This window comes from Malus domestica, chromosome 11 (assembly GCF_042453785.1).
Source record: "Malus domestica chromosome 11, GDT2T_hap1".
Classification (NCBI taxonomy): Eukaryota; Viridiplantae; Streptophyta; class Magnoliopsida; order Rosales; family Rosaceae; genus Malus; species Malus domestica.
This window is the reverse complement of record NC_091671.1, coordinates 24419406-24441790: the sequence shown is the minus strand read 5'-3', so window position 1 is coordinate 24441790 and position 22385 is coordinate 24419406. Positions and strand designations below refer to the sequence as shown.

General features: G+C 39.5%; 1 protein-coding gene across 3 annotated transcripts; it reads right to left on the bottom strand.

The window, feature by feature from the left end:
- Positions 1-6646: 6646 nt before the first annotated feature.
- LOC103430831 (homeobox-DDT domain protein RLT2-like) lies at positions 6647-22016 on the bottom strand. Of its 3 annotated transcripts, none has more exons than XM_029088785.2 (8): positions 21720-22016; positions 11337-11444; positions 10611-11246; positions 9113-9189; positions 8260-8616; positions 8069-8152; positions 7844-7939; positions 6647-7105 (listed from the first exon to the last, which is right to left on the bottom strand). In XM_029088785.2, exons 1-8 carry the CDS (start codon positions 21724-21726, stop codon positions 7082-7084), a joined length of 1389 nt encoding a protein of 462 aa, XP_028944618.1. In that variant the 5' UTR covers positions 21727-22016; the 3' UTR covers positions 6647-7081. The 3 variants fall into 3 exon arrangements, with proteins under 3 accessions (XP_028944618.1, XP_028944617.1, XP_028944619.1); XM_029088784.2 differs by having other exon boundaries at positions 7848-7939; XM_029088786.2 differs by lacking the exon at positions 7844-7939.
- Positions 22017-22385: the final 369 nt, after the last annotated feature.

Here is a 22385-nt window from a genome sequence, read left to right as displayed (position 1 = left end):
TCAATACTCCAGATTAACCGTGAACAGCACTTTTTTAATCTTCAAGTTTTCCTTAAGTTATTGAATTGGACGGGAAAACGCATACAACAATTCAAAACATTCTTCAAAAGTCCCCTACGTGAAAAGCACAATAGAGATACAATCAAAGATCATTAAACTTTGTGAAAACTATAAGCATTGACGAGGCATTCGTAACTATGAAAAGCATGATACTCTTGCCAAGAATTTACTTAACGTGATTGTGACTAGCAACCTTTACTACTTGTGAAAATAAGTTCATAACGATTAGGTGAAATTCACTTATATTCTAGCATCAAATTCATGCATGTAAATTAAGCGTGCACTCTCAACCAACATACACAAATCAGTTTTTATACGAACGGATAAGTAAATTGAAATCACAACTTATGAAATCACAACCGAAGGTAATCAATTCATATTACAAATATATCCATGGCTTTGAATTAACCTCTAGCCAAAATAAATTTAGCTACACATTATTCTAAAATTAAACCAAAAATTAATCATAAGTTGGAAAGATTTAACCGAGAGAATAAGATCTGCTGCGTTTCTGTGCTTCTGCCCTCACTCCCTGCTCTCCCGTCTGACCTCCTGCACAAAGCAGCCTTTCTCTTTTTATTTTCTTCTTTCCGTCTCTCCTCCTTTCCATCCCCCTCGTAATTTTTTATTCTCTTTTCTTTCACGCCTAACCTTCCCGTCAGTCAAGGTTGCCAGCTGCAAAAGGGCAGCTCCTTCCCATCCTCAATTCTCTTGGATTCCTTTCACCCCCCTTTCTGCCTTTTTCTTCTTTTATTTTATTCTTCTTTTGTTTTCCTGTTGTTTTTCACGTTTTCTTTTCTTTTCTTTATTCTTTCTACAAAACATAACAAATCTTATAAACACAAAAATAACGTAAATAGCTCAAAAATATAAGGAACTAACTAAGAAAAGACGAGTGAATTCGAAGTAAAAATATATATAAATATGATCCGATCAGCAGTAATGGTGATCAGTTAAGCCAATAATTGCACAAAAACCCAAATTCAAAAATCACCACAAGATCATTAACAAGGTAAAACTAAATCACAATAATTGGAAATGAATCGTGGCTTAAAAATAAAACCCATAATTTAAAAAGTGAATGAATTATTTCACCTTGTCCTTTCCCAAAGGCTCTCAGTTGCAAGTGTTGGACTGGAAGTAAATGAGGAGAGAAAAGAATGAGAAGGAAATTAAGAGAGGAGAAAAGGGGGAAGGAAGGGGAAAGGGAGAACGCACCGGCGCAAGTAAGTGATGGAGGGGTATTATGTTGGAAAATTTGATTGAAGGGCCAAGGAAATCAGGAGCGAGGAGTCGAGGGCCTGGGACCTGGAGGCGAAAGTGGGTTTTGGGGTTTGGAGGGAATGAGATTTGATTGAGGGGGTTTTGGGGGAAGAAATGGGAAAGTATGATATGGGTTTGGGGCGGGAGGAGTGAGAGAGCTTGGAGGTTGGGGTGGGGAGGAGTGTAGGCGATGAGATTGAGAGAACGTCCATGGTTGCTTGCTCAGTTGGGAGCTGTGATAGCAGGGAAAGAGAATTGGGCGTTTGGATGCTTGTTTAGCCAAAATGAGGCTAGGTCTTAGAAGACGAGCCCATTTGGATCCGTTGGATTTCATTACTGTCGGTTACAACTGACAGAACATTTTTTAAAGTATAAACCGACTAAACATTTTCATTCCTGTCGGTTATAACCGACAGATAAACAAATGGTGGCAAAAATCCCCCAAAATTCCCTACCAAAATTTTAAATTCCCCCCCCCCCCCCAAAAATTTGTTATGATTTTAAAAAATAACATAATAATTGTTTGGTTTAATAAATAAATAAATAATATGTCTTTATATAGAATACGTTTTTAAAAATTAAATAAATAATTGTTTGATTTAATAGATAATAACCCATGTAAAATATGCAACAAAGAAACAAAAAGATAATTGTACAATGAAAATGTCATCACACAAACTAAATATTGTCTAATCAATACTTGAAAAACATAAATAAAAATTTAGCACAAATTACTTTTCCCACTTCAAAATTTAGGCAAATTTAACGGAGATATGCATTCTACGAAACTAGTTTCAATGATTTAATTGTCAAACTTGTTTGTAGATATTACAAGATCACATACATAAAAAATCGCAAAAAAAAACATTGAGAGACTAGATAACGAAACAAAAGTTTTCGACGGTTATAAACGAAAAATCACAATTTAACGGTTATTTTAGCTCCGGTTTTGATGATTTTTTTTACAGCTACACTCCTCGACCCTATAAGAATGCAATGAATGAATTCGATCTTCAATTTAAAATATTTACACTAGTGGATACCACAAAATCTTATTTTATACTTAATGGAAGTATAATATTAACTCTAAGTGTTTGTTTAATCTACCGTTTTGATGCGATATGCATTCTACGAAACTTTTTTCAACGATCCAACCGTCAAACTTATTTGTACACACTTCGAGATTGCATACATAAAAAATCGTAAAAAATAAACATTCAGAGATGCACAAGTGAATGATTTAGTGCAAATGACATTAGGAAATATCATGGGAGAATGATCTCGTAATCACGAAACTTCTAAGTACCGAAGTGTGGTATCGTCTTCACTTACCTTATCTGTCTCATAGGTAGATGTGGCATCTTATCTGGAAGTACTCTTCCTCCATCCACGGGTGGTATCTTTAACTGGTGAAGATGCACAAGGTAATGTATCAATTTCACTTGAAGCTTACTTGTAGTTTCAGGCTTGGTCAAGCGCGATACAAACCATGTAGTAAGAGTCCCCCAAGTCGTCGAGCTAGGGGATCTGCTGAAAGAGGTGACAGACAAGGTAAGCAATCAGAGCTCCAAGCAATCAGTCCCAGATCAGAAGTTTGATTTCGAGTTTTGGCTGATTGTTCTCATTCTCCTTATCTTGCAGGCAACATGAAGGATAAAGAGAAGAAAAAAGAGAAGAGATTATGAGATACTTTTGCTTTTGAAGAAGTAACTTTCCACAAGCTTATTCTTGAACTGGGCTGGAGGGTTTTCTGGTTTCCTCCAGAGTATAAGGCCGACTGAAGAATTTGAGGATAAAAACAAGTCTATCAAATCTAGAGTACGTTCGACCCTGCTGATATGGGATACTTTTGCTGTTGACAAAGTAGTGGATGTATCGGCATGTGTTCTGTTACGCTTGTCTACACATGCTTCCTTGTATCATTCTCACTTGCTCTATCTGTTCCTCAGGCAGATGTGGTATCTTCTCTGGAAGCATAAGATGTTGAAGATGAGTACTCGAGAGCAATGCCAGGTAAGTAATCAGGTAAGGGGTTCCAGGCAGTCAATTCCTGACTGGAAGCTTGATTCCAAGTGCTGACTGATTGCTCTCTTTCTCCTTGTCTTGCAGATAAGAACAAGGCCAAAGGAAAAGACAGGGAAAAAGCATGATATGGGATACTCTTGCTTTAAACCTGATGATATGAGATATTCTTGCTCTGGTGTAGCTTGTTTGCAGAGGTATTATAGGGGTGAAAGAAAGCTGAGTATTTCGAGAGGCTTCGTTGGGAGTGCCCTCTCAGATATGAGAAAGGGTTGAGCATTTTTGCAGGTCTGCCTGTCCGTTGAGGATGGAGGTCGACATATATAGGAGTCTCCCTAACAACAAGTAGTAATGCTATTCCTTTACCCTGCTTGGTCATAGCACGGTAGTGGGAGCTGCCAGCTTCACGTGTTTTAACTCTGTCAGAGCACTTTGAAAAAATGGTCTGTGGTATCTGGAAAGCTGATGTTGCATGTGAAGATTACAGACAAGCTTTATCCAAGAAGATCTGGCTCTCGAAGTTGAGAAAGCGGTGCCTCTTCGGTTTTCGAACAAGCAATCCTGTTGGGGATCTGGTTCTCGAGATTCGGAAAACGGTGCCTCTTCGATTTTTGAGAAAGCAATCCTGCTGGGAGTCTGGCTCTCGAGATTGGGAAAGCGGTGTCTCTTCGATTTTTGAGAAAGTAATCATGTTGGGAGTCTTGCTTTCGAGATTCGGAGGGCGGTGCATCTTCGATCTTGGAGCAATCAATCTTGTTGGGAGTGTTTTCTCGAATGTGAGTAAAGGTTGGGCATGTTTGCTAGTCTACCTTACCATGGAGCACAGAGGTTGACAAACAGGGACTTTCCAATTATCCAGCAGTGATCCTGTTCCTTTACCCTTGTGGGTAATAATATGGTAGCTAGACCTTCAAAATTTATGTGTCTAAACTTTGTTAGTGTTGTTTCTTTGCTATTCTTTTACCCTCTTGGTCATAGCGATGTAATGAGAGCTGCAAGCTTCACGTGTCTAAACTTTGTACGAGATCTTTGGCAAAGTTATCTGTGGTACCCATGAGCTGATGTTGCGTGTGGAAAGTGGATGATTGAACAGTAAGATTCACGTGCTTTCTACTTCACCAGAAATCTTCGACAGAATGCCCGTAATTCCCGCAAAGCTGAGTGTGCATCTGACAGGTGCTGACAAGGCTGAAAAAGCAGGTGCCTCTTCGATTTCTGAGATCGGCCCTCGTGGTCTCTGAGCTGCCCAGCTTTTGAGAAAGCAAGCGCCTCTTCGATTTCTGAGATCGGCCTTCGTGGTCTTTGAGCAGCCCAGCTTTTGAGAAAGCAAACGCTTCTTCGATTTCTGAGATCGGCCCTCGTGGTCTCTGAGCAACCCAGCTTTTGAGAAAACAAATGCCTCTTCGATTTCTGAGCAGGCGCCTCTTCGATTTCTGAAGCTCCGTCGAGTGCAGATTTTAGTCGGTTATAACTAATAATCGCCAGAAAGTAAAATAATAAAATAGTCAATTTTAGTCGGTTATAACTGCCACCATTAACTTAAAAACCGTCAAAATATGTCAAAAATATTTTAAAAAAAGGGATTCAAAAATACTGTCGGTTATAACCGACAAGATTTTTCTAATATCCGCCACTAATTAAATGATGTGTCGGATATAATTTATCTGACATGATTTTTCTAATATCCGCCACCTAAAGCTAATATTGTAGTAGTGTATATATTAAAACAAATCACTGAGTGGGGTCGGCTATATGAATCTTAGAACGCCATTGTGCTTGGTCCTGTGTCATGTCTTCCGTTAGATCCAAGTACTCTAAGTCTTTTCTTAGAGTTTCTTCCAAAGTTTTCCTAGGTCTTCCTCTACCCTTTCGGCCTTGAACCTCTGTCCCGTAGTCGCATCTTCTAACCGGAGCGTCAGTAGGCCTTCTTTGCACGTGTCCAAACTACCGTAACCGATTTTCTCTCAGCTTTCCTATAATTTCGGCTACTCCTACTTTACCTCGGATATTCTCATTCCTAATCTTATCCTTTCTCGTGTGCCCACACATCCAACGAAGCATCCTCATCTCCGCTACACCCATTTTGTGTACGTGTTGATGCTTCACCGCCCAACATTCTGTGTCATACAGCATCGCCGGCCTTATTGCCGCAAAGTCCCCAAAATCCGACAATAAAACCTTAGGCTGCAAAAATATAAAACCAGGGAATCTCATTGCATTCATTGTCTGTATGTTGATCAACATTGTTCTTATTATCTAGATCAATTTCCTAGCACTCATTTGGAAGTGAAGTGCCACAAAGTTTTGGGTTCCCCTCAAATGCAGAAGTTTTAAAGCTTTGGAGCTGCGTGCCGTCAGTATTTGTCCTTGAAGATTATTGTACGAGACGTCAAAATTGTTCAAGAAATTAAGGCTTGTAATGGACGATTTTTTTTTTTTTGAACAAATGATTTGTGGAGAGTCAAAATCTCTAAATATTTTAGTTTAAATATTTGGTCTGGAATGTTGCTGGAGAAGAAGTTGCCATTAAAATACAACTTATGGAGAAGCTGCAATTGGCTGATCTTAGTAGGTGTACTACCACTAATGTTATTGCCCCTAACTCTATCATACCTGGAAAGCTGGACAATCCATGAAGCATAAAACTTGGATTTTCAATTATGCCATTGAAGAGGGGAAGTTCAATTTCATAATTGTCTACTAGAGAACTTCAGGTGAAGTTCGCCATTATTGGCAATCTACGAAGTTCTGTAGGAAATTCACCTAAAATGTGGTTGTTTTGGAAATTCACAAAAAAGAGTTTAGAAAGAGTCCCCACCCAACTTGGAATTGACCATGTGATTTGATTACCACCTAGATAGATCGTCTCTAGATTCTTTAGGTTTGATAACCACCCATGTATCTGACAAGTGAGCCCAGAGTTATTCAAACTCAAGAAACCACAAGATTTTGGAATCCATGAAGATCAACCATGTCATCATCAGTTGGCATCGCCTTGTGGTCAAACGCACTGGTAAGAGGAGTACATGAAGACTTTTGCAATGCATGAAGGACCTGCACGAGTAGTGATTATCACTCAACTGAATTGCTTTTAAAGACCTGCACGAGCAAAGGCTTGTTGGCAAGATAATAGTCAAGTTATTACCGACTCCAAAGTATCATCCACGTCAACACTTAAAACGCTTTAGGCCTATTAAATGTCTTAACTTATAGGCAGTTATTTAGAATGTTATAGCATATTGAAACCAATGTCGAATCACCCTTAAAGTTTAGGTAGTTATCTACACTTAACCCAAAAAAGTTCTGAAGCTATAAGAATTACAATAAATGGTATTAACTCTCTCATATTGTCCACAATAATGGATGAACTGGAAACACTTAACAAGTGACAATCCCTTTGATCCTGTAAAGTAAAGCGAGCCAAGTATAGTTGCTGAAGGCAAGGCCATCATTTAACCAACCAAAAAGAAGTAATGTGAGTTTGATCAGCTTTATTCTAAGAAACAAACCGCTAACAACTAAAGCAGTACACAAAATTATTTTCTACACATATTAACAAATGATCCCTGGAAGGCCAAAACAGATTGCCGCTGATGACGAGTGCTAAAATGGAATACAAGCTCTCTTCAACTGTACATCCGTAGGGCCTCGTGAACCCTTCTGGCTTTCCATCCTTCAACTATGGGAACCTCAATCCACAGAAGAATTGGTTTCTGCAGTTTCATCCTCACTGAAGCTAGATGGCATCTCCATGGCAGTTCTGAAAGTGAACCAACGCCGTCAGAAAGCAGATAGACATGTATCTATGTCACAAACAAGTTTAATCCTTGATGATACTACATTGGCAACACAGATATAGTAATACTCAGTTAACCTCGAAATGAAATGAAATGAAATTCAAATATAAAAAATAAAAAATTATTTTCGTCTAGGACAGAATTGGTACTGTTCCGATCTCATGCGGCTAAATTCGTGTAAAAACTTTGATTAAGTGGATTATCAAGATTCCAATTAGTGACGGCTTCATTCTAATGGCATTCCCACCATCCGTAATCTGAGCTTAGATTATACAAGAATCAACATGAAGAAGAATCCCCTCGTCAAAGTTCGACCCTTATTAGGGCAAATAGAATTTACTACAAATAATGGTAAAGGGAAATGCCACTGTAACTGAAATAATAAAGTGAAGCAAATCAGTATGAACTCTAATGCTCGTCGGGAAACAATAACAGCCTAACCCAGAAAATATTTTGCCATCTACTGCATCTGCAATATTGACTCTGACATGTAAGATTGCTGCCAAACATTTAACATGCAGACATTAATTAAAGTGACTGGGGAAAATGTGGTGTTTGTAGGCTTAACTTAAGCAGTCAATAGAGAAAACAATCCCTAGTACATATATATAAATTTTCATCTTGTATTTTAAAGACGGACAAAAATTGATGGTCACAATCAACGTAGAACAAAGCACATCCACAATTGAAGGATGCCATACTAACTCTTTGATCTGATTTTTACGAGGTGGCATTTGAGCAAATGAATTTGTTCCATAGTCTCGTTGAGGGAAATTAACTCTGGCTTGTTTTGTAACCTTTGATCAGTAAGGAAAAAGGATGTCAACATAATACGAACCACCATACATAAATAAGTAATTGTATGTAGCTATGTATCAATGCCATGCATGCCCTATTAACATTGTCCCACCAAAGTTCATACTCACCGCCATTTCATCTGTAGAATTCATTCTTCTAAATGGATTGTGATAGCCTTTCATGGCCTTACATTCTCCGTCAAACTTCTCCTCCTGGAACACATAGCAATTAAAATAGTCACAAGGCAAGTAGTTTTGACATGAGAGTCGTTGAATAATAGAGCACATAAGTCAAAAGGTACAGTCTCAGAATGCTTAACCATAGAACTTGAAGGCCTTGACTTCAAGTACTCATTCCTTTGGACAATCTTGGGGCTCATAAATTTATTGTACTCATCTAAGCAAGGCTCTGTTTGTTCACTAGTAAATTTCCTACCATAGTTACCCTTAGATCTCATTCTATCTTTCTTATTGCTATTATAAGCAGAAATCCCTCCAGAAGGTTTATCATAAATATCCAAGGAGGAATTTTTTCCAGGGGAAGAATTGGTATCGTTGTGATAAGTCAACTTTTGTCTCAATTGCTTGCTCGATTTCTTCTCCTGAAGATCAAACCCATGCATGATGCTAGGATTTTCCTGCTGGGAATTCAACCTGGAGTTGTATACTTCATATCTCTGCAAGAGCATTAGAAGATGGAAAGAGTATCATAATAGGGAGGGAGGGAAAGGGGACGAGAGAGAGAGAGAGTTTAAAAAGCATTTCATCTATCTGTGGGGGGGGGGGGAGGGGGTGGGGGGAGGACATCATAGAAGAGTTTTATTTTGCTTCAATGAAACCAAGTATTAACAACCAATTATTTGCTTCCAGTAAGGACACAAATTGAGGTGCAAGTTGCGCTAATAAAAAATTTCTATTCTAATTTCAACTTATGAAACTGCAATTTGCTTATATGCCAAGACAATGACGCAAGAGATCAACTGGTTCGTAAAAATGTGGCTGGTCGACTGGCAACACATAAGTTCAATTGACTTGTTAAGTTTTCCTTGCTGTGAATTTGTGATTGGTATATACTGAAAATAAACAAATAAATTAGCCCCATCACAAAGTTGTCACACCCTTTCCCACACCAGATCTGTCAAAGTGTAACAAAAATGCATTAGGTCTGCTTACAGTGCTTGGACTTAGTTGCCCTTTCACTCCAGAAATGTCAGGAGAACGGAGGACAGTATTCCCAATAGTGGATGGTTCTGTGTAGCAATGAACAAAACAGAAGTATAAGACTAGTCTGCAAGAACCTAATATATAAGTATACAAACAATACAGTTAATATTAAAAGACTGGAGAATCTGAATGGAAGCTAATCACACACTGCTAGAGTACAGCGTCAAGATAAAAGAGAGGAAAAGCAATGTTTAGCTTCTTTAATAAACATGCTCAAAAAATTATGTTGTTGCTTCAGAATATTGCATACATCTAATAGTTCAAGAATTACAGTTAAAGGACTGTTGTGCTAATGCCAACACAGCAACTTGATTCTTTTAATTTTTTTACTTTATAAAAGTAAGAAGCTGGGTGTTTTCATTAACAATATCTTGTTTTTTTAACTTCCCACTGTGTTCCTTGTTAATATAATTGTCCATGATATCAATTTCCCCCAACAATATTCCGTCCTTATCAACGTTAAAAAAATAAAGAGTTAAAGTAGAAGCAAAAGAAATACACAATATGCAAATGTTTTCAGTTTGCTTACAACAACAACAAATGTATGTTATTAGTCTAAAAAAAATAGAAGTTCTTCAATCCACTAATCATCATAACTATCAAGATCAAGAAAAATCAAACATGAGAAACAAATGTAAACAAACAGTTCCATATGCCACATCAGAGAATGCACAGCAGAAATCAGACAAACAGGATGCAATAAGATAAAACACTGAGCCAAAGGAGTAGGGGAGTTCACAGGGAGACAGAGAGAGGGTAAAAACGTTGTGTGCCAAGGTAAATTAGTTGGATGGTCATATTTTAAAGAAAGAAGGTACACTAAATTAAGAATATTTCAATCCACTCACTACATCTTCTATGTATCTACACTATTATAGTACGGGGATTCCTCACTGCACTTCTTCCTACAATTTGTCCACTTGCCTCCCAACTACCCATGCTTTAAAATTAGACGCAAAAAAACAGGAAAGAAAACTCAAGCACTTGTGTTTCACTGTTTCAAAAGCCTAAATTTTATCTTATGAGCTTATATTAAAAACATTAGATTAAACTAAAGGTTACATCAAGTTCAAGATTTCCATGTCTACGCTACTTCACTGAACAAGGCCCAGTGCCAGCAGATAAACATGAGCCTTCCATATAGAACAACTAACATAATAAAATGAAATGTCACACACCTTAAATATCTTGCTTCAATGATTTTACTCAAATTGACAATATTCATATTTATTTATATCACCTATGGACAAAACAGATTAAAATTGTAAAAAGAAATAAAAACTACACAGTAATCATTCGCACAAGGAAAATATGATGAAAAATATGAGAGCATCAACACAAGCTAAGTAACAAGATCAGAAAAACAGTTAGCAAGCTTGCTGTTCTCAGATGACTATTTCATGGAATAGGAAATTTGATCCTATGAACAGAGTATATTATGATGTACCATGGCCAGAACCAATAATCGGGGATTCAAATGCACCACGAGGAAGCAAATCAAATTCTACACCTAATAGAGGACCATCCTCCCAATACTGCCTCCCGAGTTGCCTCTTAACAGCTGTAATAGCAGCATTTTCTGCTTCACCTTTCACTTTCATAAACCCCGAGGGCTTATATCCCATGTTTTCCATGCCCTTGGTATGTGTTAGATATCTAGAAGTTTCCACATCATACGGATCCTCCTTTCGAGTTAAGAGCCTATCTTGTAAAGACGAGCTACTTTCTGAAGATGTATTATCCATGTCACCAACTCTTTCTGTATAGTGACTCCTATACTCGCGGGTGATATCTGCAGATGTGAAATCATGCCCAGAAAGCCTTCGACTTTCAACTTCCCTTGGATCAACAAACCTATGCTCTCCATGTTTAGTACTGCCACAAGAGTCCTGCCCAAGTCCACTAGCTCGATCCTGAATAACAACACTTGAACGATCTTGCCGTCCATTAGCTTGTGTTTCATCTCTTGACAATCTTTTGTCTTTTAACCTTCTGTGGCAAAACCATCCAGATATCTGCTTTTCTGACAATCTTAAGTGCTCTGCAAGTTGTGATTTCATTTCCTCCGTAGGATATTTATGCTCTGGAAAAAGTAAAAAAGAACATTCCTTTGAGAAATTTGATGTCTCAAAACTGAGGAATACAAAACATACGCGAAGAGAAGCATCCTTACCATTATAAAATTTCTCCAAAGCCATAAGTTGGGCCGGTGTCTTGAGCTTTCTTTTCTTATTATTGTCTTGGGAATTTTTATTCTCCTCAGAATGCAGTTCATTTGATTCTAAATATCAACCAAAAAGAGGAAGAGGATATATTAGTCACAAAATGAAATCAATGATTGAGATAAATATACATCTATCAGGACATAATTGTTACTGGATCAGCTTCTATGTATGAATATAATGCTTCATTTGTTCAACTATAAATTGTGGTGGTAAAGAAAAATATGGCTAATATCAGGGCATGTGAACAATCCGTGGATATGATGGGACTCGACAAAACCTCATCCCTATTTACTTGAGTTCAGGCAAAAAGATCCTTCACTATTTCACTAAGTTAGGACCACATCTTCTGTTAAGAATATATGCTGTGTTCTTTCAAATCCTGTAATTCTGGTGTTATAAAAATAATAAAAAAATAAAATAAATAAAATAAATAAATAAAATATAAAAAAACCCATTCATGGCATCTCCACTTAATAGGAAACTAAAGATGCTTTCCTCCTAGTCAACCTAACCCATTTTTTCTTTATTTAATAACATAAACTCTACAACAACAACAACAACAACAAAGCCTTTTCCCACTAAGTGGGGTCGGCTATATGAATCCTAGAACGTCATTGCGCTCGGTTTTGTGTCATGTCCTCCGTTAGATCCAAGTACTCTAAGTCTTTTCTTAGGGTCTCTTCCAAAGTTTTCCTAGGTCTTCCTCTACCCCTTCGGCCCTGAACCTCTGTCCCGTAGTCACATCTTCGAACCGGAGCGTCAGTAGGCCTTCTTTGCACATGTCCAAACCACCGTAACCGATTTTCTCTCATCTTTCCTTCAATTTCGGCTACTCCTACTTTACCTCGGATATCCTCATTCCCAATCTCATCCTTTCTCGTGTGCCCACACATCCCATGAAGCATCCTCATCTCCGCTACACCCATTTTGTGTACGTGTTGATGCTTCACCGCCCAACATTCTGTGCCATACAGCATCTGGCCTTATTGCCGTCCTATAAAATTTTCCCTTGAGCTTCAGTGGCCTACGACGGTCCCACAACACGCCAGATGCACTCTTCCACTTCATCCATCCAGCTTGTATTCTATGGTTGAGATCTCCATCTAATTCTCCGTTCTTTTGCAAGATAGATCCTAGGTAGCGAAAACGGTCGCTTTTTGTGATCTTGGCTAGATTGCTCCGGTCATTAGTGTGGATAAGTATAAAAATGGATAGAGACAGGAAAGCAAACACAAGATGTACGTGGTTCACCCAGATTGGCTACGTCCACGGAATATAGGAGTTCTCATTAATTGTGAAGGGTTTACACAAGTACATAGGTTCAAGCTCTCCTTTAGTGAGTACAAGTGAATGATTTAGTACAAATGACATTAGGAAATATTGGGGGAGAATGATATCGTAATCACGAAACTTCTAAGTACCGAAGTGTGGTATTGTCTTCACTTGCCTTATCTATCTCATAGGTAGATGTGGCATCTTCTCTGGAAGTACTCTTCCTCCATCCAGGGGTGGTATCTTTAACTGGTGGAGATGCACAAGGTAATGTATCAATTTCACTAGAAGCTTACTTGTAGTTTCAGGCTTGGTCAAGCGCGATACAAACCATGTAGTAGGAGTCCCCCAAGTCGCCGAGCTAGGGGATCTGCTGAAAGAGGTGACAGACAAGGTAAGCAATCAGAGCTCCAAGCAATCAGTCCCAGATCAGAAGTTTGATTTCGAGTTCCGGCTGATTGTTCTCATTCTCCCTATCTTGCAGGCAGCATGAAGGATAAAGAGAAGAAAAATGAGAAGAGATGATATGAGATACTTTTGTTTTTTAAGAAGTAACTTTCCACAGGCTTATTCTCGAACTGGGCTGGAGGGTTTTCTGGTTTCCTCCAGAGTATAAGGCCGACTGAAGAATTTGAGGGTCAGAACAAGTCCATCAAATCTAGAGTACGTTCGACCCTGCTGATATGGGATACTTTTGCTTTTGACAAAGTAGTGGATGTATCGGCACGTGTGCTGTTACGCTTGTCTCCACATGCTTCCTTGTATCCTTCTCACTTGCCCTATCTGTTCCTCAGGCAGATGCGGTATCTTCTCTGGAAGCATAAGATGTTGAAGATGAGTACTCGAGAGCAATGCCAGGTAAGTAATCAGGTAAGGGGTTCCAGGCAGTCAGTTCCTGACTGGAAGCTTGATTCCAAGTGCTGACTGATTGCTCTCTTTCTCCTTGTCTTGCAGGTAAGAACAAGGCCAAAGGAAAAAGCATGATATAGGATACTCTTTTAACCCTGATGATATGAGATATTCTTGCTCTAGTATAGCTTGTTTGCAGAGGTATTATCAGGGGGAAAGAATGCTGAATATTTCAAAAGGCTTCGTTGGGAGTGCCCTCTCAGATATGAGGAAGGGTTGAGCATTTTTGCAGGTCTGCATGTCCGTTGAGGATGGAGGTCGACATATATAGGAGTCTCCCTAACAACAAGTAGTAATGCTATTCTTTTACCCTGCTTGGTCATAGCACGGTAGTGGGAGCTGCCAGCTTCACATGTTTTAACTCTGTCAGAGCACTTTGAAAAAGTGGTCTGTGGTATCTGGAAAGCTGATGTTACGTGTGAAGATTACAGACAAGCTTTATCCAAGGAGGTCTGGCTCTCGAAGTTGAGAAAGTGGTGCCTCTTCGGTTTTCGAACAAGCAATCCTGTCGGGGATCTGGCTCTCGAGATTCGGAGAACGATGCCTCTTCGATTTTTGAGAAAGCAATCCTGCTGGGGGTCTGGCTCTCGAGAATTAGAGAGCGGTGTCTCTTCGATTTTTGAGAAAGTAATCATGTTGGGAGTCTGGCTCTCGAGATTCGGAGGGCGGTGCCTCTTCGATTTTGGAGCCAGCAATCTTGTTGGGAGTGTTTTCTCGAATGTGAGTAAAGGTTGGGCATGTTTGCTAGTCTACCTTACCACGGAGCACAGAGGTTGACACACGGACTTTCCAATTATCCAGCAGTGGTACTGTTCCTTTACCCTTGTGGGTAATAATATGGTAGCTAGACCTTCAAAATTTATGTGTCTAAACTTTGTTAGTGCTGTTTCTTTGCTATTCTTTTACCCTTCTTGGTCAGAGCGATGTAGTGGGAGTTGCAAGTTTCACGTGTCTCAACTTTGTCAGAGAACTTTGGCAAAGTTATCTGTGGTACCCATGAGCTAATGTTGCGTGTGGAAAGTGGGTGATTGAACAGTAAGATTCATATGCTTTCTACTTCACCAGAAATCTTCGACAGAATGCCCGTAATTTCCGCAAAGCTGAGTGTGCGTGTGACAAGTGCTGACAAGGCTGAAAAAGTGTGCCTCTTCGATTTCTGAGATCGGCCCTCGTGGTCTCTGAGTAGCTCAGCTTTTGAAAAAGCAAGCGCCTCTTCGATTTCTGAGATCGGCCTTCGTGGTCTTTGAGCAGCCCAGCTTTTGAGAAAGCAAACGCATTTTCGATTTCTGAGATCGACCCTCGTGGTCTCTGAGCAGCCCAGCTTTTGAGAGAGCAAACGCCTCTTCGATTTCTGAGCAGGCGCCTCTTCGATTTCTGAAGCTCCGTCGAGTGCAGATTTTTATAGAGGTTGGCATTAAGTTCTAAAGCACACTTGAATCTCCACCAGTAGAAGCTCCATTCTTGCACTTCTAAGATCTTGATTTGTTCGACCTCTTCTCTCCTCAACACCTTTGAAAATGTCTGGCCCCTCCGACCGTCGTTTTGACTTAAACCTTGTTAAAGAGGCAGCCACGCCTTCTCCAGACAACATATGGCGCCCATCCTTCGTCTCCCCTACTGGTCCTCTTACCGTTGGGGATTCCATGATGAAGAATGATATGACCGCTGCGGTGGTGGCCAGGAACCTTCTCACTCCCAAAGATAACAGACTACTTTCCAAACGGTCTGATAAGTTAGCTGTTAAGGATTCTCTGGCTCTCAGTGTTCAGTGTGCAGGTTCTGTGTCTAATATGGCCCAACGCCTATTTGCTCGAACCCGCCAAGTTGAATCATTGGCGGCTGAAGTGATGAGTCTCAAACAGGAGATTAGAGGGCTCAAGCATGAGAATAAACAGTTGCACCAGCTCGCACATGACTATGCTACAAACATGAAGAGGAAGCTTGACCAGATGAAGGAATCTGATGGTCAGGTTTTACTTGATCATCAGAGGTTTGTGGGTTTGTTCCAAAGGCATTTATTGCCTTCGTCTTCTGGGGCTGTACCACGTAATGAAGCTCCAAATGATCAACCTCTGATGCCTCCTCCTTCTAGGGTTCTGTCCAGTACTGAGGCTCCGAATGATCCCCCTCCGGTGCCTTCTCTTTCTGGGGCTCTACCGACTGCTGAGACTTCTCCTAAGCAACCTTTGTGAAGGCTCCCTCTTGTTTGTTTATTTTGACTCATGTATATGTACATATTTGTAACTTATCGGGGATATCAATAAATAAGCTCTGCTTCATTTCAACGTATTGTGTTAAATACACCAAAGCCTTCTTCGCTAAGTTCTTTGAATTTTTCTTTTGTTGAAGCTTATATGTTGAAGCTTTGTGAGTGGAGCATGTAGGTTGAAGTAGTGTTCCCTTAATTTCCCGAGTGAGGAAAACTTCTCGGTTGAAAACTTGGAAAATCCAAGTCACTGAGTGGGGTCGGCAATATGAATCTTAGAACGCCATTGTGCTCGATCCTGTGTCATGTCCTCTGTTAGATCCAAGTACTCTAAGTCTTTTCTTAGTCTCTTCCAAAGTTTTCCTAGGTCTTCCTCTACCCCTTCGGCCCTGAACCTCTGTCCCATAGTCGCATCTTCTAATCGGAGCGTCAGTAGGCCTTCTTTGCACATGTCCAAACCACCGTAACCGATTTTCTCTCATCTTTCCTTCAATTTCGGCTACTCCTACTTTACCCCGAATATCCTCATTCCTAATCTTATCCTTTCTCGTGTGCCCACATATCCAACGAAGCATCCTCATCTCCGCTACACCCATTTTGTGTACGTGTTGATGTTTCACGGCCCAACATTCTGTGCCATACAGCATCGCCGCCCTTATTGCCGTCCTATAAAATTTTCCCTTGAGCTTCAGTGGCATACGGCGGTCACACAACACGCCGGATGCACTCTTCCACTTCATCCATCCAGCTTGTATTCTATGGTTGAGATCTCCATCTAATTCTCCGTTCTTTTGCAAGATAGATCCTAGGTAACGAAAACGGTCGCTCTTTGGTATTTCTTGATCTCCGATCCTCACCCCTAACTCGTTTTGGCCTCCATTTGCACTGAACTTGCACTCCATATATTCTGTCTTTGATCGGCTTAGGCGAAGACCTTTAGATTCCAACACTTCTCTCCAAAGGTTAAGCTTTGCATTTATCTCTTCCTGAGTTTCATCTATCAATACTATATCGTCTGTGAAAAGCATACACCAAGGAATATCATCTTGAATATGTCCTGTTAACTCATACATTACCAACGCAAAAAGGTAAGGACTTAAGGATGAGCCTTGATGTAATCCTACAGTTATGGGAAAGCTTTCGGTTTGTCCTTCATGAGTTCTTACGGCAGTCTTTGCTCCTTCATACATATCCTTTATAGCTTGGATATATGCGACTCGTACTCCTTTCTTCTCTAAAATCCTCCAAAGAATGTCTCTTGGGACCCTATCATACGCTTTTTCCAAATCTATAAAGACCATGTGTAAATCCTTTTTCCCATCTCTATATCTTTCCATCAATCTTCGTAAGAGATAGATTGCCTCCATGGTTGAGCGCCCTGGCATGAACCCGAATTGATTGTCCGAAACCCGTGTCTCTTGCCTCAATCTATGCTCAATGACTCTCTCCCAGAGCTTTATTGTATGACTCATTAGCTTAATACCCCTATAGTTCATGCAATTTTGTACGTCGCCCTTATTCTTGTAGATAGGCACCAAAGTGCTCGTTCGCCACTCATTTGGCATCTTCTTCGTTTTCAAAATCCTATTGAAAAGGTCAGTGAGCCATGTTATACCTGTCTCTCCCAAAACTTTCCACACTTCGATCGGTATATCGTCTGGGCCTACTGCTTTTCTATGCTTCATCTTCTTCAAAGCTACAACCACTTCTTCCTTCCGGATTTGACGATAAAAGGAGTAGTTTCTACACTCTTCTGAGTTACTCAACTCCCCTAAAGAAGCACTCATTTCATGTCCTTCATTGAAAAGATTATGAAAATAACCTCTCCATCTGTCTTTGACCGCGTTCTCTGTAGCAAGAACCTTTCCATCCTCATCCTTGATGCACCTCACTTGGTTTAGGTCCCTTGTCTTCTTTTCCCTTGCTCTAGCTAGTTTATAGATATCCAACTCTCCTTCTTTGGTATCTAGTCGCTTATACATATCGTCATAAGCTGCTAACTTAGCTTCTCTCACAGCTTTCTTCGCCTCTTGCTTCGCTTTTCTATACCTTTCACCATTTTCATCGGTCCTATCCTTGTATAAGGCTTTACAACATTCCTTCTTAGCCTTCACCTTTGTTTGTATCTCCTCATTCCACCACCAAGATTCCTTTTGGTGTGGAGCAAAGCCCTTGGACTCTCCTAATACCTCTTTTGCTACTTTTCGGATACAACTAGCCATGGAATCCCACCTTTGGCTAGCTTCCCCCTCTTTATCCCACACACACTGGGTGATTACTTTCTCTTTGAAAATTTCTTGTTTTTCTTCTTTTAGATTCCACCATCTAGTCCTTAGGCACTTCCAAGTCTTGTTCTTTTTTCTCACTCTTTTGATATGTACATCCATCACCAACAAGCGATGTTGATTAGCCAAGCTCTCTCCCGGTATAACTTTGCAATCCTTACAAGTTATACGATCCCCTTTCCTCATTAGAAGAAAATCTATTTGTGTTTTTGACGACCCACTCTTGTAGGTGATCACATGTTCTTCTCTCTTCTTAAAGAAGGTGTTGGCTAAGAAAAGATCATATGCCATTGCAAAATCCAAGATAGCTTCCCCATCCTCGTTTCTCTCCCCAAAACCATGGCCACCATGAAAACCTCTATAGTTGCTTGTCTCCCTGCCCACGTGTCCATTTAAATCTCCTCCTATAAATAACTTCTCCGTCTGAGCAATTCCTTACACCAAGTCTCCAAGGTCTTCCCAAAATTTCTCCTTCAAACTCGTATCCAACCCTACTTGAGGTGCGTACGCACTAATCACATTGATAAGTTCTTGTCCTATTACAATCTTGATTGCCATGATTCTATCTCCTACCCTCTTGACATCTACAACATCTTGTGTCAAGATCTTGTCCACGATGATGCCAACACCGTTTCTCATTCTATTTGTGCCCGAATACCAAAGTTTAAACCCTGAGTTTTCTAGATCCTTTGCCTTACGACCAACCCACTTAGTTTCTTGTAGGCACATAATATTTATCCTTCTCCTCACCATAACTTCCACTACTTCCATAGATTTTCCCGTTAAGGTTCCTATATTCCACGTTCCTAAACGCATTCTGCTCTCTTGAACTCTACCCTTCTGTCCTAGCTTCTTCACCCTCCATCGTCTAATAGGATCAAAGTACTTCTTTTGTGTGTCCCGTGTAAAGTTGATAGGAGCATATGCTCCCAAACAACTTTGAGTGGAGTCGTTCGAAAAGAAGTTTCTATGGCCCCCTTGCTCATTTAACACTGTATCCGGGTGCCGATGGAGATACAGCGACCCTTGCTCATTTATCACTGTGCTCGGGCCACACAGCGCGCCACTTACGGGTAATGAAAAAAAAAAAAAAAAAAAAAAAAAAAAACCAACATAGGGCACAGATAAGAGATCTGTCTCCTCCATAAACAGATCATCTCTCCATTCCCTGGAACCAAATTAGAAAAGAAAACACCAAAGCCTTGAGAAATGTCTCTTCAAAAATATCTCCTGGCACGATATTCAATCACGTCACCAGTGAAGCCAACTCTTCATTTCTATTATCAAGGCTTCTGCTGTTCTGTCCCTACCACAACACCCAAATAGAGCCAAAACAGCCTATCGCCACAGGCTGACATTTTTCTTCTTGAAATCTTTCCCCATAATGAACACATACAGTCAACAGTATCAATTCCCACGAACCAACCATTCCAAACCAAAAGCCAGAATTAATCTAATATCGGTTTGTGCCGTGGGGGAACAAGGAAAGAAAGATATAGTCAGAAGATTCCCCCACCGTTTCGCTTGGTGCACACCAAGAGATAATGAAGAGTACTGCCTTCTCTTTTGGCATATTACATGTGTTGACTCACCAAGAACTACCAGCCAACCAAGTGACTTCAGATTTTGGTAAGCACCCAAGGCTTTCCAATTGAAATTACAAGGACCAAAGTGGTCGGTTGCTTCGAATTATCTAGCAATTAAAGACAAAAGGACATACAACAGAAAACTACTGACCCTGAATCGCCCAAATTCTCCTCTCAGCACGAGTAAGACACGTAACAAACTATTAATGAAAGACATCAAATGAGAGCGTGAGAGAGTGAGAAACAAGCAACAAGCTATGAATGGTTGCTTCTTGATTCAACAATATCAAAGACTACAAATCTGAAACTGAGAACTCTTACAAAGTTATTCTAGCAATGAAAATCACAAGAATAAGTTTCTCCATTAACATTATTATGATTGTGGCTATTCCCATGGACTTTCTTTCTTGTTTGAGACAACAAATAATAAGACAACCGCCACATCTATGACAGACCTTCTGAGAGAAATATAAAGTGGTGGGAAGATTATGCAATTCCTTACTAGGTTGCAGGAATCTGCTATATGGTAACAGGTTAAACAAAGCCTATCCAAAATAAATTTCCAAAATTAGTCACCCACTGATCAAATTGGAAAACTAGGAGGGATCCCCTGTAATGATTCCAAAAGAAAAATGAGGATCATAATTGCAAAGCTGCATCTTCCATGCAACTACCTATTTCAAAATCCAACAACAATATTGGATAATGAAGATCACACCTATATTTGAAAGCATTTCTGTTTTTGAACTAAACAATGTTTAAACTAAAACTGTACAAACAAACAAACAACTATACAAAATATTTCGGCATATTAAAATTCAAGCATACAAATATAGCAGCTCCAGACTTAACAAGTTTATTAGATTCCCGTAACTTCAGTAAAATATGGTGGTCATGTGCAATTCTAAAAGAGTTTCTTAATCTCGTAATATCCACTACCGCTAGTGGGACTCTTAAGGAGGGCATTCTAATTTCTAAAACAGACAGTACTGAAGTTTGCTCATAAAAGATTAATGAAGCTTATGTATCGTCTGAGTCCGTTCCACAAGCTGGACCTATGAGTCAAATGTGCCAAATTGCATAAAAGTACAGGTCATGGTAGCATGCCAAACAGCATCCTCCTTCACAAGAATTTTTCCACACATTTTGTACATGGAAGAAGGCCATAGTTGCATTCCTAACATTATCCTGTTTCACAAGCATTTTTTAGATCGGATTAAGCTGTTTTGTGATACATCATAAGGCCCGCTTCAGATTTTAATTTCAATCATCAAAATTGTTTTTTTATTCATTATTCAATGATCAAGCTTGCAAAAAATAGACAAATTCAAAATCACTAAGACATCCAATTGTAGTGAAGAAAATACACAAGCACAATATTTCAAGAAAACGCGAAAATGAAAACCATTTTATTAAGTGGTTATAAATGGTTTCAAATTTGACTAATTTTTTGAAAGCACGATATTTGATGGAAGACCTAAAAACTAGACGGTTTAGATCATTAAAATAAAACACGGACTGGGCCCTACAAGGGTGTCCCTCAAATAATCTTACTGGAGGAATCCCTCAATTGAAGCTCCCCCAAATAATCTCCCAAGTCAAGTATTACGAACATCATCTATACAAACATTCAAGCATTTCCTGAGATTTCCCCAACTAGATGCCTAATGCCGTCACCATAGCTTCTGTGCCGGTATACTAAATGTAATCCAGAAAACAACTTAGAAAAATTAATAACCCTAAGCCCAAAAAGCGTGACGAAAGCCAAATGTGGGAAACATAAAGCACTGTAAATATATGAAAATTTTATTAGGCCAAGTAATTTGTACTCATACAGTAGGAAACACAAACCACCATGATCAAAATGGCATTTTCCTTCACTTGTAAAAGTTTCTCAGTAATCAGAGCCCATATTACCCTCATTACCATTAAAACAAACTCTCCATGCATACAAAATAATCAAAATTCCGAAAACAAACAAACAATGCAATACCAGAAATTAACATAAATCAATCAGAAAATAGAAAACCCATATCTCAAAAGCGATCCGAGATAGAAAGGAAACGACGATACCTTCCATGGTGTGAGTTTCCGGGGAGGGGATTCTATCTCTTTGTTAGTTTTTGACTTGTACACGGCTAAAAAGCGTAGCCCAATAAACCTGATTGGGCAGATTGATGAAGCAAAAGAGTATGCAATTGAGTCTGCATGTTTTTGTTTGCACCCAATTCAATTTTGATTTTGGAGAGAGAAAGAAAAGGTTCATATGCAGGGCAATTTTCTTTCTTCTCTTCTCCCTCTGTTTTCCCTTCGGTTGGTTTGGCGTCTCTCTTCATCCGAACAAGCATTGGGTTAAATCCTTTCGGTTATTAATGGATAAAAAACCCGTTTAATTTGATTTCAACATAATTATAAGATAACATTGGTAATCGTAATAATATTATAAGGGGTAATCAAACTAAATAGAGAAATTTTTAGTTGTGATGGGAATATGGATGTTTTTATGCAAGTGGTGGAAATTTTTAATTTTTAAGTTATTAACCCTTTAACACACATAACCCACTATTTATATAGAGACACGTGGTGTACCATTTCGTGTGACGGTCACACTGAAAAATCTCTCAACTAAATGGGTCTTAATGGGTGCCTATTACCAATCTAATTGGTTAATTTGCCACGACACACTTGGGATGACAATTCTAACCGTTAAACTCGATAACCAAAAATAACCGTCCAAAG

What these genes read in the sequence shown, in the direction of transcription:
- LOC103430831 (XM_029088784.2), bottom strand. An exon ending in ATTCTACAGATGAAATGGCG is followed by an intron (nt 7,940 to 8,068) that starts GTGAGTATGAAC and finishes TACTGATCAAAG; the next exon opens with GTTACAAAACAAGCCAGAGT. An exon ending in CGTAAAAATCAGATCAAAGA is followed by an intron (nt 7,106 to 7,847) that starts GTTAGTATGGCA and finishes GTTCACTTTCAG; the next exon opens with AACTGCCATGGAGATGCCAT.